Below are 12,581 nucleotides of genomic sequence, written 5' to 3'. Positions count from 1 at the left end.
CTACTTCAACTTCAGCTTTCTACAACACACGAAGCTCGTTCAATTGATGAAAGTATGTATTAAAGATGGTATTGAATTTAAAAGATTTTTTAATTAGACATTGTATATACATCATGAAGCCCTATTGCTATGATACAGGTTTCTTTTCTTCATTCTCTTCTGAGGTATTAAGAGTCAAAAGGACATAGGCAAAAGAATGCAACAACGCCGCATCTTTAGACCTAGGAGAACCAAATACTCCTGCCTACAGCTCCCGGTAATCGCTAGGGCGGGTTCTCTTCTGTCGTCCATGGTGGCGGTGGGGGTTCACAGGCTGCCTGAAATAAGGAGAATCTTCTTCATTCGCAAGTGGTTCACTGATATGGGTTCGCTGTTGGTTTGAAAATGGAGTCATTCCGTACTGTTGCTGAAAAGGCTGTTGCATTTGATTCATTTGATTCATCATCTGGGGGTTAAAATTATTGAAATTCATTCCTGGATTGGGCATTCCATATCCCATTTGGCCCATCTGGGGGTTTGGGCCACCCATGAAAGGCCCTCCGGCCATCATATATGGATCTGATCCCTGGCTCCAATTATTTCCGCCGTTGTAATAACCCGTCATAGACATCATATCCTGCCCGGCAAAGGGGTTTATCTGTCCATAGGCACCCATCATTGGCTGTGGTGGCATCTGTGGGAATGGATTCATCATAGGAGCCGGCTGGGGGACGTTATTCTGGGTTGCAGTGCCTTGAACATTGTTTTGAGAGTTATTATTCTGCATGTTGCTCTGGGTGTTGCTCTCGGTGTTGCTCTGGGGAATATTGCTTTGTAAATTGGTCTGCTTATTGTTGTCCTGTGTATCTCCAGTGCTATCCCGGGATTTTTGTTTCTTCATAGCCGGTGCCTGAAGCTGGTCGTTATCTTGGGGGGCTCCATTTTCAGTTGCTGGTCGCTTCTTTGAGGTCGTCGTTTCTTGCTGCGGCTGTTCCTTGTTACTAGCCTTCTCCGAGTCTACCTTTTCGGACACGTTTGTCTCGGTTCCTTCCATCTTCTGTGATTTTTTGGTCTCGAATTCGGCCAGCCTTTTAATAGCATCTTCATCAACAGATAGATTGTCAAGCAAAACACCGTCAGCCGAACAGTTGGGGCAGACAAAATCGCTCTCAATTAGGGCATTAGTGATACAATCACTACAATATGTCTTTTCGCAGCACGGTGTCTTTGTAGGCGCTAACAACATTCTTTTGTCAAGGGGGCATAAAAGTCCCCTGTCTTGTAATTGCTTGTTTCGCTCCGCATTAGCTGCTTCGGCCTCAGCTGCTTTGGATGCAGTTGCCTTCTCCTGATATAACTCCCACGAAGCTTTATCTGGCTGAGCAATAACAAAATCCCCATCAGCATTCACCATAACCCCCGTAAGTTTCGAGTTGTCATCCGAGCCATCTAAAGCGGGCGAGTCTGGTTTTTCCACTTGTTTTTGAAATGAACGAGGAATGCCTGTGGACCGCTTAACACGATATCGGCCATCAAATCGGGGGTCATTATTTGTTGGACATGCCTGGATCCAATGCCCTATTTCAAATGTTAGAACTATTCTACACCATATCGGTTAGGCTGGCCAAGCTTACCTTTTTCTCCACATCGGTAACAGAGATACCCTGGTGGAGGTGGATGATCCGGGACAGTGACGGGTTTTCCGCGACCTCGACCCATAACGGGAGTCATACTGTTTTGTTATCAGTTAGCAAAGACACATAGAGGTAGTATTGCTTAGGTTACGGACTCACTTTGTCATGTCTTGTTGTTGTTCCTTCCACTGAGTCTCCTGTAGCCGAAACAATGCTTTAAGTTTCTCATCTTCAGACTGTATACTACTAATTTCGATACCACTATCGCCGGTGTCCTGTCGAATGGATGGTTCTGCATCGTGTTGCACATTCCGTGATGTGACAGGTGCCTTCCCTGACATGTATCTCGCAGCACCTCCTTTGCCAGGGCGTGTCGCAGGAAAACGGCGAGCAATGACAGAGGTTGAGCGGGGAATAATAGCCGTATCATCATCGTATTCTACGAACGTTAGTATATAGGTGATGAAGGAGGTTCAAATTACAAGCAAACAACTTACCTTCATTCGTATCCTCGTTATAGATGGACAGCTCAAATTCAGAGCCATCTCCCAATCGATTTTGAGTGATAATTTCCCTCTTCAACTCGAAGACTGATATACCAGTTCCATCGAACGTCACTCTCGAGGGTTCTTTCTGAGACTTGAACTTGAAATGGACAGAAGAAGCCATGATGGCTTGGAGCGAAGGCTGCGGAAAAGAAAAAAGATGAACAATGTCTAGATTTTGAGATAGGAGGCAAGCTCGATGTGTAAAACAAACAGCTGAAAGAACCCTTGTCAAAACAGTCACCTACTTTTGACCAAGAGCCAGACACTTGATAGAGAATGTTATGAGTGTGAGAGACGGTTGAGGGAGCGAATGAAACAAAACAGAATCAGTGATTAACGGAGTACAAATGGGAGATGTAAGGCGGTGAAAAAGGAAGACGGTGGTAGGAGAGATAGTTTGAAAAAGAGGGAGAAAGAGAGAGTAATGGCCAAGTTACGGCGACTTATGCTTGGATCGTTAAAAGAAAGAGAGCTATTAGGCGGAGGGAAAGGACCAAAACGGCAGAGGGCTGGAAAGAAAACAGCAGACGCTGCCGTCCTAGCTTAAGTCGCTCTCCCAGGAAACGAGAAGGAAAAACCGAGTGGCGAGGGAACAGATTTTGTTCAAGGATCAAACTGGGTTGTCTTTCTTTCTTTTCTTCTTTTCTCTGATATTTCTTTCAGACCTGCTAACACCCAAGTGGGTTACAAGATGAAAATATCACATATAGAAACAAGAGGCACCCAAACGGCCGCTCAGCGAAGGGCTGAGAACGATAGCGAAATAGCCCGTAACAGGAAGAGGGGAGAAAAGGGGACACCACAGCGCGAGAAGGGCCGCACAGGCGTGGGTCAACAGTCTCACACGGGTCAAGGGCGCAAAGGAACTATGGTATATAGCTATTACACTGTCACAAGAAAAGGGTCGGTTAGCATCCCATCGAAAGAAGATAAGAGAAGGCGATGGTGATATAACTTGGCGTATGTCAGGTACCTTAACAAAGAGAAACAATATAGAGAAACTCAACCCAAAATACCCTCTCCGCTAACTACTCGAGGAGAAAGACGAGGTTGGTGATTGTAAAAGAAAACAAGAAGAAGAAGGGACAAAGTTGTCGCTCTCGCTGTTGCTGTCGTTGTCGTTGTTGGAAGTTGAAGTCGAAGTTGAAGTTGACAAGAAAGAAAAGAAAGAAAAAAAAAGAGGTCACTGTGGCACGTGACCGGATTTTGGGGCCAGCCGCTGCTTACATAACATGACGTCTTCCATGTTGTGACTTTTCGATGCGCCGTCGGTTTCTCGTCGCCTTTTTTTTTTGCTTCGTTTCTTCGCCTGGCGATAGAGACACAATTCACGCCTACAAAGCGCTGCCTGCATCTCGAGGCGCGCCGAACTGATAGCCCAATAGCCTCACTTGAGGTTGTGTACGTTTTCGGCGTGCAGTCCGCCCAAGAGTGGTGGCTGAGATGCGGTTGACGAGAGGTGAGTTTGATCGTTTTTCCTATCCCCTTTCGGTTTGCTTCATTTCGCATGCTCTTTGAAATACTTTACTAACCCGGTTGCGGTGTCTGGTAGCCCGGCTGTGCTCTCTTTACCCTGCGATTTAATGGTACTTGTTGCGCCGCCTTCTCTGCGAGACTTGTGGCTGGATTCCCCATACCTTTCAAATCTTCATCACGAATGGCCTACCTGTGATTGAGACGCCCTGAGATAACTCGATATATCCTTGTTCCGGGGGAGCAGGCGAGGGGGTTAGCTCTGGGAAATGCCTGGCATCGTCATGGATGACCCAAGCGCCCATGGAGGATGGCGCACCGCAGGGACGGTGAACGGAGATAACGCGGCTTCAGATAACGGCACCTTTCACCATACGGATAACAACTCCCATGCAAATGGCCGAGCGAACGGCATAAAACCTCAATCATCCGATTTAATTGCGGCTCCAGAACTCCCCCCTCCGGAAATAGCCCATATCACTCAAGGGTTCTTCCCACTTGCCAAGGGTATCAACAGGGTGGTTGTTCAGTGTTGGAACGATCTACTCCAGCTTCTCAGCGAGCTCGGAGATGCCCATCCCAACGCGCAAGGCGGGAGTAGCGCGTCCAACGCCTCTAACGCCAAAAAGAGTCAGATACTTGAATTTGCTCAGGCAAAGCGAGCCGAGTTCATCAAACTACTCGTTCTCTCCCAATGGGGCAGGCAAGCAGTTGATGTTGGCAGATTGATCGATTTGCAGTTTTTTATCCGCCAACGTTATGATTTATACAACTATACACTCTTCCTTGCAGGAAATATAAAGCGAGATCTCTTCAAGGCGCAGATGGGAAACCCAGACTTAGAAACTGCATTAGAAGCGCTTTCGACCGGAGCTGTCTCTGCCCTTCCAGCAGTAAGTTTTGTTTCTCCTTATGTATATGTGCATTGATTGGACTCGTTATTGACCATTTCAACGTAGCTCCCCTTTTTGCCTCCAGGAAAATTGTCACCCAAAGATACCCTGAAAACACTTCGAAAAATCAATAAATTAATAAGCATCCGACTCATCACCCATGATTCTATTCCGGATTACGCTACATACCATATTCATGATGGAAGGGTCACATTCACAATTCCAAATGAAATCGAGCTAGATCTGTCAATAGCCCAGGAAACGCGAAACTCTCAGTTCTTCTTTGTTGATCTCCGGTTCATATTCTCACCGTCATCTGCCCTTTCTAAGGGTCCGGTTCGTGACAGTCTAGAGCGAACTATCAATACAGCTCTCATGAAGTCGGGGATCGTTGGCTGCTGCGACCTCCTGCACAACCTTGTTCTGAGCCAAAAGATCATGACATATTTTAGACAGGCCATTGAATTAGCCCGATCCCACTGGGGTAACAATCTACGAATAGAGTTGCTCCATCGCACTCTTGTTATCCAGTACTGGACCAATCGACCTGGGCCAAAAAGCTGGATTGAAATCGGAACCAGGCGAAATAAGCCACAACGCCGAAACCGGGCAAACCAACCAGATATACCCCGTTTATATGTTCGCTGGATCCGAGATAACAAAGAGGTTTCCGTTACAAGCAAACAACTCGATGGCAACATAATATCAGTTGAATCTATATTGCGAAGGACTATATCAAAACATATCCACGACATTTTCTTCGAAGTCTACACCAACCTTGCTGCTTCGAAATTATATGGCCAGGGAGCACTCTTCCTGGGGCTAAACACATCTGCAACGGAACCTGGAAACTGTTATCTAGATGTCCACCTCACCCGCAGGAAAACTTTGAGGCTAGCTATCGAGCCCATAGGTGGAATAGTTGCTCTACAGACAGTCCCACTATCATTGAACCGACATGATGTTGAACCTGATTCCAGCAAAGGATTATCAGTGGGAACATACGAACGAATCTGCCGTCTCAGGTGTCTGGTCGCTATGGAGGAAGCCGAAGGCCATGGACGTGTGTTTGGCTGGAAGCTGATCGCCCCTGCAAATGTCGATATGCAATCACTGCGCAAAGTACTTCCTGTTAATGAGATTCGAAACATCTCTCTTTTCCAACACAAAGACTGGGACCCTAATTGGCTTGTTGGCTTTACAAGCAGCATAGAGAGGGACGACTGGTGGGTAATCCGATTGCAGAATAGAGCCGAACCCCAGATCCGGTCTCCTGGTGATGGCCGCCTCATACAGTTACAGCAAGCCCATGCCGTTACAGGGCAGTGCGGATATGCGTCCAACAAACATCGTTATCGTTCTTTTGCGAAACTTGCCAACGCCATATCGGGTATGGTTGTGGCTCATTCAAACGCAGACTGCCTCGACACACTAAAACTTCAACATTCCCCGAAGATTGAGAATCTAGTGTTGGGAGCTGACAACGAGGTCCCAGAGACCAGCGTGCGCTTCCAAGCATCTGATCTTCCAGGCCAGCTGAGAGTGACCTCACCCTTATCCAGCAGAGGCAAGACTATCATCAGGGACACTGTTTACCTTGCGTACGAAGGAATCAATCACCGAACCCGTGAAGCAATAGTGGTGGCTACCGGATGCTTTGCAGTTCCCGTTTCACACCTTAGAATGGCCAGATTAGCTTCCGATTCAAACATCACCTTCAAGCCTCGATCTCGGAAATTTTCAATTCGCTTTCTTACACGCACTGGTGTGCCTATTATTACACAGGTCTTCTCCTGGCTGCAACAGCTCACCAACACCGTTCTGGCCCTGGAGTACATATACCGCAAGAAGTTCGTAGTTACTTCGATATCGTCCTCAAAAATCAGTTTTACATACCCTTCCTCCAACGGTGACCTACGGGCCTCCATATCCTTCCAGTACATCGACACGCCTACGCCTTTACTTTTATCTGGCAGCCCGCAACCTACGGCCAAAGATGATGGTAAACCTTTAGCTCGGCTTCGGATGTCACTGAATCTCCATGGTAAAAACCCGCATCGACGCATCATGGAATCGTTAACAGCCATACTCAACGACCCTTCAGCTGGCCTGGGCTTCACGTTGGAATTTCTTACCCTCACGCTACCTCTCCTGGAGGCGGTTGAGACGATTCTTGCTGAATCAAGCGATCGGTCCCGCGCTGTAGTCAGGATAGCGGCCCGGTCTGCGAAAGTGTACCATATCTCATACCCGTTCCTCCAATACCGATTCCACCTGACAATGAAACAACGCCGACAGAGCACTTACTGGCTTCTCCGGAACGGCACGATGCCTAGCGTCCGCATGAGCCAGGTAGCACTAGAAAGCGAGCTGACGAATAAAATACTCAAGGTCAACGGGGATGGCTGGCGTGGGCTCGGGGATGGAACCATGGCGGAAGCAGACAAGCCAGTTAACCTGGTCATGGTACTCGACAACATTATCAAGACACATGTTGCACAACAACGTACGCAGCCGGAAGCGAATGGCGCCGGCAGAGCGATAATGGTGGACAAGACTAAGCGGGAGGAAGGGAGCCAGAACAGTTCCATCCCTGCAGCGTTGAGTAACAACAGCGACGGCACCAGCCAGCCTGCAGTAGCAGCGATGAGCACTGCAGGAGCAGCCGCCCCGAATAGCGAATCAGACAGCAGCAAGCAAGCCAACAACGGCAGCATAATCACCATTGACTGATTTGATTTGAATGTATAAAATAAAATAAATAGCAATAATATATCTTGACACGATTGGTTCTACTTTTTTAGACAATGTAGTGCGAGCTACCGGTATATTTTCAATATGACCGTCTTGTTACCAATACCACGAAACAAATAGTTATATATCATTAACTAGAGAGGTATTCTGCTAGGCAAACCGCACGCAAAAGAGGTAAAAGAAAAGCTATCTGTCCTTTTCTCGAACTCTTAATATTTCCCTATCCTTTCCCCTTTGTCCCCCCATTCTCATGAACCAAGAGAGAAAAGAAAAAAACATCATAAAGCAAAGCAAGCCGTTGACGGACAGGTAAGAGGCAAGTTCAGAAGAAAAAAAGGACGTCCATTGTGAGCTGGTTGCAATGGGTAGATGGAAACCAACCCGGCGGGGAGGGAGTAAACGTAAGATTCATAAGTTTACATTAGAATTTTTCAAAGCATGCTGGCGAAGGAGGGAAGAAAAAGAATTACAACTCTTCGTGCTCCTTGGAGGCCTCCTCCTTGGTCTCGGCAGTCTCCTCTGGCTTAGCGGTGGCTTCGGCATCCTTTGGCTTGCCGGTGACGTCGCTGCCGTCCTTCTCGATCTTCTTCTCATCGTAGGCGTCAACCTTGTGCTTTCCGTTGTCACGGACGAAGTTGGCAAGGTCCTCGATGGTACGGGAGCCAGTGTACTCGATTGGCTTGTCCTTGGCACCGGCTGGGAAGAGCTTGATGGTAGGGAAGCCCTGGATCTCATCTGGGATGTCGTTGGCGGTGGCATCGACCTTGGCAATGGTAACCTTGGAGTCGAAGTCCTTGTTGTCCTTGTACAGGCCACCGAGCTGGTCGTACTTGGGAGCGAGACTGTACATTTTGTTAGTCAATTGAGACTAAGTATAGGGGGATGTGGGTGAACTTACGCCTTGCAGTGTCCGCACCATGGAGCGTAGAACTCAACGAGGACATCCTTATCCTTGTTCATGACGATCTCCTCGTAGGTGTGGGCGACGATGACGGAGACGGGGCCGTCGTTGGACTCTGGGATGGGCTCGGACTTGACGCTAGGAGCGATCTCGCCGGAGATGACGCCCTCAACGAACTTGGTGATATCCTCCTTGGTGAGCTTCTTCTCCTGGTCGAAGGGGTACTTCTTGTTGGAAACGGTGTCCTGGATGGCAAAGGCAGGGAACTTCTCAGGGACGAGGTTGAGGTTGGCAGCGTGAGCACCAAAGGCCTTGGAGTCAATGGTAGCGAAGTTGATCTTGCCCTTTAGCTTTTTGGCGAGGTCCTTGAACTCAGTGTTGTACTTCTCACGCTCCTCAGCGGTGTCTGCGAAGATGTATGCAAGAGGGATGCCAGCCTGTTATTATTGATTTGTTCGTGGTTAGCAATCTGGCAATTGGCAGCAGAGGGACGTGATGAGAACTTACCGACATGTATCCGGAGTAGGTCTCTGGGCCAACCTCGCCAACGAGGGGTGTGCTAGCGGACTTGATGAAAGCCTTGATGGCGTCAGACTCGAGCTTGCCATCGTAGATGTCCTTGCGTTCATCGAATTCCTTGTAGAGGACGATGGCAGGGAGCGAGACACCTTCCTTCTTGGCCAGTTCAGCGCTGCTGGTGCCGGCGAAGAGGACATCGTCTCGCATGGCGTCAGCGAGGGAGGTGAAGGTAGCGTTGGTCTCCTTGTCATCCTCGCTAATGAAGGCCATGACGACAACCTTGTCCAGGGACTTGACCTCCTCGAAGTTGTCTGCCGTTACCACCGAGACTGATGGAAGGCTCTGCTTGATCATGTACGAGGTGATGCTATCAATGCCTGTCAGCCAATGCCCATATCTTTGCATGTGCGTATGTATGCATCTAGATATAGATCCAACATCTAGATCTATCGAGACTAGGTACTCACGCAGGGGACTTGCGGGCACCGCTATAGGGCTTGACCGAGTCAAGGCCACGGAAGACCTTGAGCGTAGGGTATCCCTCGACACCATATTCCTGGCAGAGATCGGCCTCCTCGGTGCAGTCGACCTTGACGAGGGCGATGTCCTTGCTCTTGAGCTCGGTGGCCGCAACCTCGTACTCGGGAGCGAGGGCCTTGCAGTGGCCGCACCATGGAGCGTAGAACTCAGCGAGGACGAGCTCATGGGTCTTGATGAAGTCCTTGAAGGTGTCTGCCTTGAGGGCGTGGACGTCCGACTTGTCGGTCGAGGCGTCTGCGGCGAGCACGGCTGGAGCGAGCGAGGCGCCGGCGAGGGCGAGGAGGAGGCTGCGGACGCCCGGCATGCTGTTCTGTATATCAATTGACGCTGTGCTTCAGCTGGAAGAGTCAAGAAGGTCGGGGAGATGAAGATGAAGGCGACTCGAAGAAGACGAGAGAGGGAGGAAGGCGAGGATGGCGAGGATGCTCCAACATCTACTTATATACTTGCAGCCGGCGGGCTGGGGGCGGGCGACTCGCTGCTTTTAGCTTGAGGACAGGCTGTTCTTTACGCTCGCTCAGCGGCTGCTTAGTTGCTTAGTTAACTGTTACTCTCTATTGCATCGTACGCCGTAGGACAGTGCATGGATGGTCGGGAGTTACCTGCTAGGCATGTTTACTTATTCCTTGGAGGCCGCAAAAGGCGGTGCTGCGAGTGGCTCAGGGACGGGCCAGATGTGAATCTATTGCTTTCGGGCTTCAGCCTGTAGCGAGGCTTCTCATGCGTGTTATTCACTCCGTACGGATACAGACACAGCAGACAGCAGACAGCAGATATATCAGATATATCAGATACAGATACAGATACAGATACACAGAGATGGCGGCGAGGTTCCCCAGCTACCTGCAGGGCGACGAGTAGGACCCCTGTCTTTACTTCTACTTCTGCTTCTAGATACAGATATGTATATGACGAGCCAGCGGCTAATATGAAGGCAGGCAAGAGTCGACGCTGCGGTGCACCAACTGCGCGGCCAGCATCTGCCTCGCCTCGCAGGTCATCAGCAAAGGCTTCACCGGCCGCCATGGACGGGCGTATCTCATTGCCGACCCCAAGGCGCCGCATCCCGCCCTCAGCGTGCTGGCAAACACCGTCGCCCATCGCGCGGTGCCCAGGCAGCTCGTCACCGGCTCGCACACGGTCAGCGACATCGCCTGTCGCTTCTGCCACACCGTGCTGGGCTGGAAGTACCTCGCCGCCGAGGAGGAGAGCCAGAAGTACAAGGTCGGCAAGTTCATCGTCGAGAGCAAGCGGGTCAGTCTCTCGCGAGACGGGCCGGTAGACTTCTCTCACGTTGCTGCTGCTGCCGCCGCCGCTGTTGCTGGTGGCAGCGGGAAGAAAGAAGAGGTCGAGTTTGATAGCCAGGACGAGGACGAGTGCGAGGACCTCTTCGCCGGCGTCTGGACGCCCTCGCTGGCTGCAAAGCGCCGGCAGAGACGGAAACACAAGTCATGACCTACTCAGAGATGGGTTGCGTTGGACATTCATTATCATAGTTATGGCTGGTTGTCGCTCTCTATTAATTTCCTCATAACATACAGGCTGGTGCATTTCCCCCCCCCCCCTTTTCCCACCTTCGTTTGAGGCATACCTTAGCTGCTCTCCTCGCCTTTTACTTTCTTGGGGTTCATCTCCTCTTCGGCGGACTCCAGTGGTCTCTTCCCTTTGCCCTCGGGTTGCCGCTCAGCCGTGGACGACACCGCCGGTGCTGGTGCCGGTGCTGCTGGCTTCTTCTTCTTCACCAGGCCCGTCAGGTCGTTAGCCACCTTCGTAAGTTCCTCCAGCTTGATGGCCTGAGCGGCGGCCTGTTCTTCCTTGGTCCGTTCCGCATTGGGGATGGCCACCGGTGGGCGGCGGAGATCGACAAGCTGGTGCCAGTTAGCATCGTACTCCTCACATTTTTGGGTTCTTGCAGTTTGTTGTTGTTTTATCTGTCTTTTTTTTGGGGGGGTTGTTTAATAAACTTACCCGCTGCTCCATGTCCAGCACGATGTCCCTGACGTCCTCGATATTCCGCTTGATCTTGGCCACGGCCTCCCCGTCATTGCTGCCAATGCTCTCAATCCGGGCTTCCTCCTTTGCAATCCTGCCCTTGCAGCTCTTGATTGCCTTCTCCATGTATACAGCTGCCTGCTCTCGCGCTGCTGCGTCATACTGCGGCTCTTCGCTGCTGCTCTCGCTCGCTTTCCCTTTTTCCTCTTCTCCCTCTTCTCCTTCTCCATCTTTCTTCATCACCGATGAGAACTCCATCGCAAGTGACAGTTTATAGTAGCACTCTGCAATTATAGGGTCTTCCGCTGAATATAGCTCTTCCTTGATCCGTAATGATGACTGGAGATCTGTAGCTGCGTCCGGGAACCTCTCTCCTTCTAGTGATATCTCTGCCTGCAAGTCATATGTGTCTGCCAGCCGTTCCTTGACCCGCCGTAGCTTCTCCTCATTCTTCTCCTTGTCCTGCTCTAGCTCACTCCGCTGTCGTTCATACAGCACACGGCTCAGGTCAAGTATCTCAAACGCATTCGCAAAGTCGTCGTCTTCCTCTTCTTCCCCGTCTCCCTTCCCTTCCTCGTCACCTTCACCTTCACCCTCTCCATCCTCATCTTCATCGTCGTCATCAGATGCTTCCAGGTTCTCATCCCCGATAAACTGGAAAAGCGGTGTTGCTCCAGCCTTGCCTCGACTGCTTGATGGTCCTGCAGACTCACCAGTCTCGGCCTGTTTGGCAATTGCATCCTTGATAATGCTTGACGATAGCTCCTCCGCCCCCTCCCCAGACCCCGACTTCTTTCCAGGCTTACTGCTCGATCCTCCAGCAGGCTCGGTGGCAGTCTGGGGCATCTTCGCACCCAACACGTCACTCTTGCTCACACCAACATGGTACAGACACTTCCCGTAGGAGTACAGGATATCGGCGTTCTCAGGTGCCATGTCGCCGTTTATCTCAGCCTGAAGCCCAGCTGCTTGGGAATAGAGGTCTACGGCTTTGCCATAGTCTTTAGCTGCTTCGTTTGCTGTCGCCAGCTTGACCAGTTGAGCTAGCTCGCCCTTCTTCTGGTCAGCTCCTGCTCCTGCGCCTGCTCCTGCTGCAGCTTCAACTTCAGCCGTGGTGCCTTCATAGCCCGTCTCAGGCTTGGTCGGGATCTCGTCACCCATCGCAATAGCGGTTACCGAATTCCACTGGTAGCTGTAGTCTGTAAATCTGAAGCTAATCTGCTGGTCCTGTCTCTTTTCATACGTCGTTGTCTTCTTATCTTTTGTGTTGTAGTTACGGAAGAAAAAGTAGAAGTTGAAGCTTTTAGACTCACGCGCGCTTGTCAGCTAAAAATAGGCGACGCGTTAA

At 50.3% G+C, this 12,581-nt stretch overlaps 5 protein-coding genes across 5 annotated transcripts; 2 read left to right on the top strand and 3 right to left on the bottom strand.

Annotated features, from left to right (window-relative positions):
* Nucleotides 1-244: 244 nt before the first annotated feature.
* Nucleotides 245-2,282, bottom strand: MGYG_01930 (MPE1; the record flags this gene model as incomplete). The annotated part of the gene is made up of 4 exons (XM_003177821.1): nucleotides 245-1,557; nucleotides 1,614-1,711; nucleotides 1,773-2,052; nucleotides 2,111-2,282. The coding sequence occupies 4 exons, from the start codon at nucleotides 2,280-2,282 to the stop codon at nucleotides 245-247; spliced, it is 1,863 nt and encodes a 620-aa protein (XP_003177869.1).
* Nucleotides 2,283-3,903: 1,621 nt separating this feature from the next.
* On the top strand, nucleotides 3,904-7,260 carry MGYG_01929 (RNA polymerase II transcription subunit 14 mediator; the record flags this gene model as incomplete). The annotated part of the gene is made up of 2 exons (XM_003177820.1): nucleotides 3,904-4,527; nucleotides 4,594-7,260. The coding sequence occupies 2 exons, from the start codon at nucleotides 3,904-3,906 to the stop codon at nucleotides 7,258-7,260; spliced, it is 3,291 nt and encodes a 1,096-aa protein (XP_003177868.1).
* Nucleotides 7,261-7,747: 487 nt separating this feature from the next.
* On the bottom strand, nucleotides 7,748-9,545 carry MGYG_01928 (disulfide-isomerase; the record flags this gene model as incomplete). Its single annotated transcript, XM_003177819.1, has 4 exons — nucleotides 7,748-8,123; nucleotides 8,180-8,619; nucleotides 8,690-9,068; nucleotides 9,169-9,545. The coding sequence occupies 4 exons, from the start codon at nucleotides 9,543-9,545 to the stop codon at nucleotides 7,748-7,750; spliced, it is 1,572 nt and encodes a 523-aa protein (XP_003177867.1).
* Nucleotides 9,546-10,060: 515 nt separating this feature from the next.
* MGYG_01927 (yippee family protein) lies at nucleotides 10,061-10,696 on the top strand (the record flags this gene model as incomplete). Its single annotated transcript, XM_003177818.1, has 2 exons — nucleotides 10,061-10,098; nucleotides 10,180-10,696. 2 exons carry the CDS (start codon nucleotides 10,061-10,063, stop codon nucleotides 10,694-10,696), a joined length of 555 nt encoding a protein of 184 aa, XP_003177866.1.
* A 137-nt stretch (nucleotides 10,697-10,833) lies between these two features.
* On the bottom strand, nucleotides 10,834-12,394 carry MGYG_01926 (tetratricopeptide repeat domain-containing protein; the record flags this gene model as incomplete). Its single annotated transcript, XM_003177817.1, has 2 exons — nucleotides 10,834-11,109; nucleotides 11,210-12,394. 2 exons carry the CDS (start codon nucleotides 12,392-12,394, stop codon nucleotides 10,834-10,836), a joined length of 1,461 nt encoding a protein of 486 aa, XP_003177865.1.
* Nucleotides 12,395-12,581: the final 187 nt, after the last annotated feature.

Source organism: Nannizzia gypsea, genomic scaffold, assembly GCF_000150975.2.
Source record: "Nannizzia gypsea CBS 118893 supercont1.1 genomic scaffold, whole genome shotgun sequence".
Classification (NCBI taxonomy): Eukaryota; Fungi; Ascomycota; class Eurotiomycetes; order Onygenales; family Arthrodermataceae; genus Nannizzia; species Nannizzia gypsea.
This window is presented reverse-complemented; position numbering and strand designations above follow the sequence as displayed.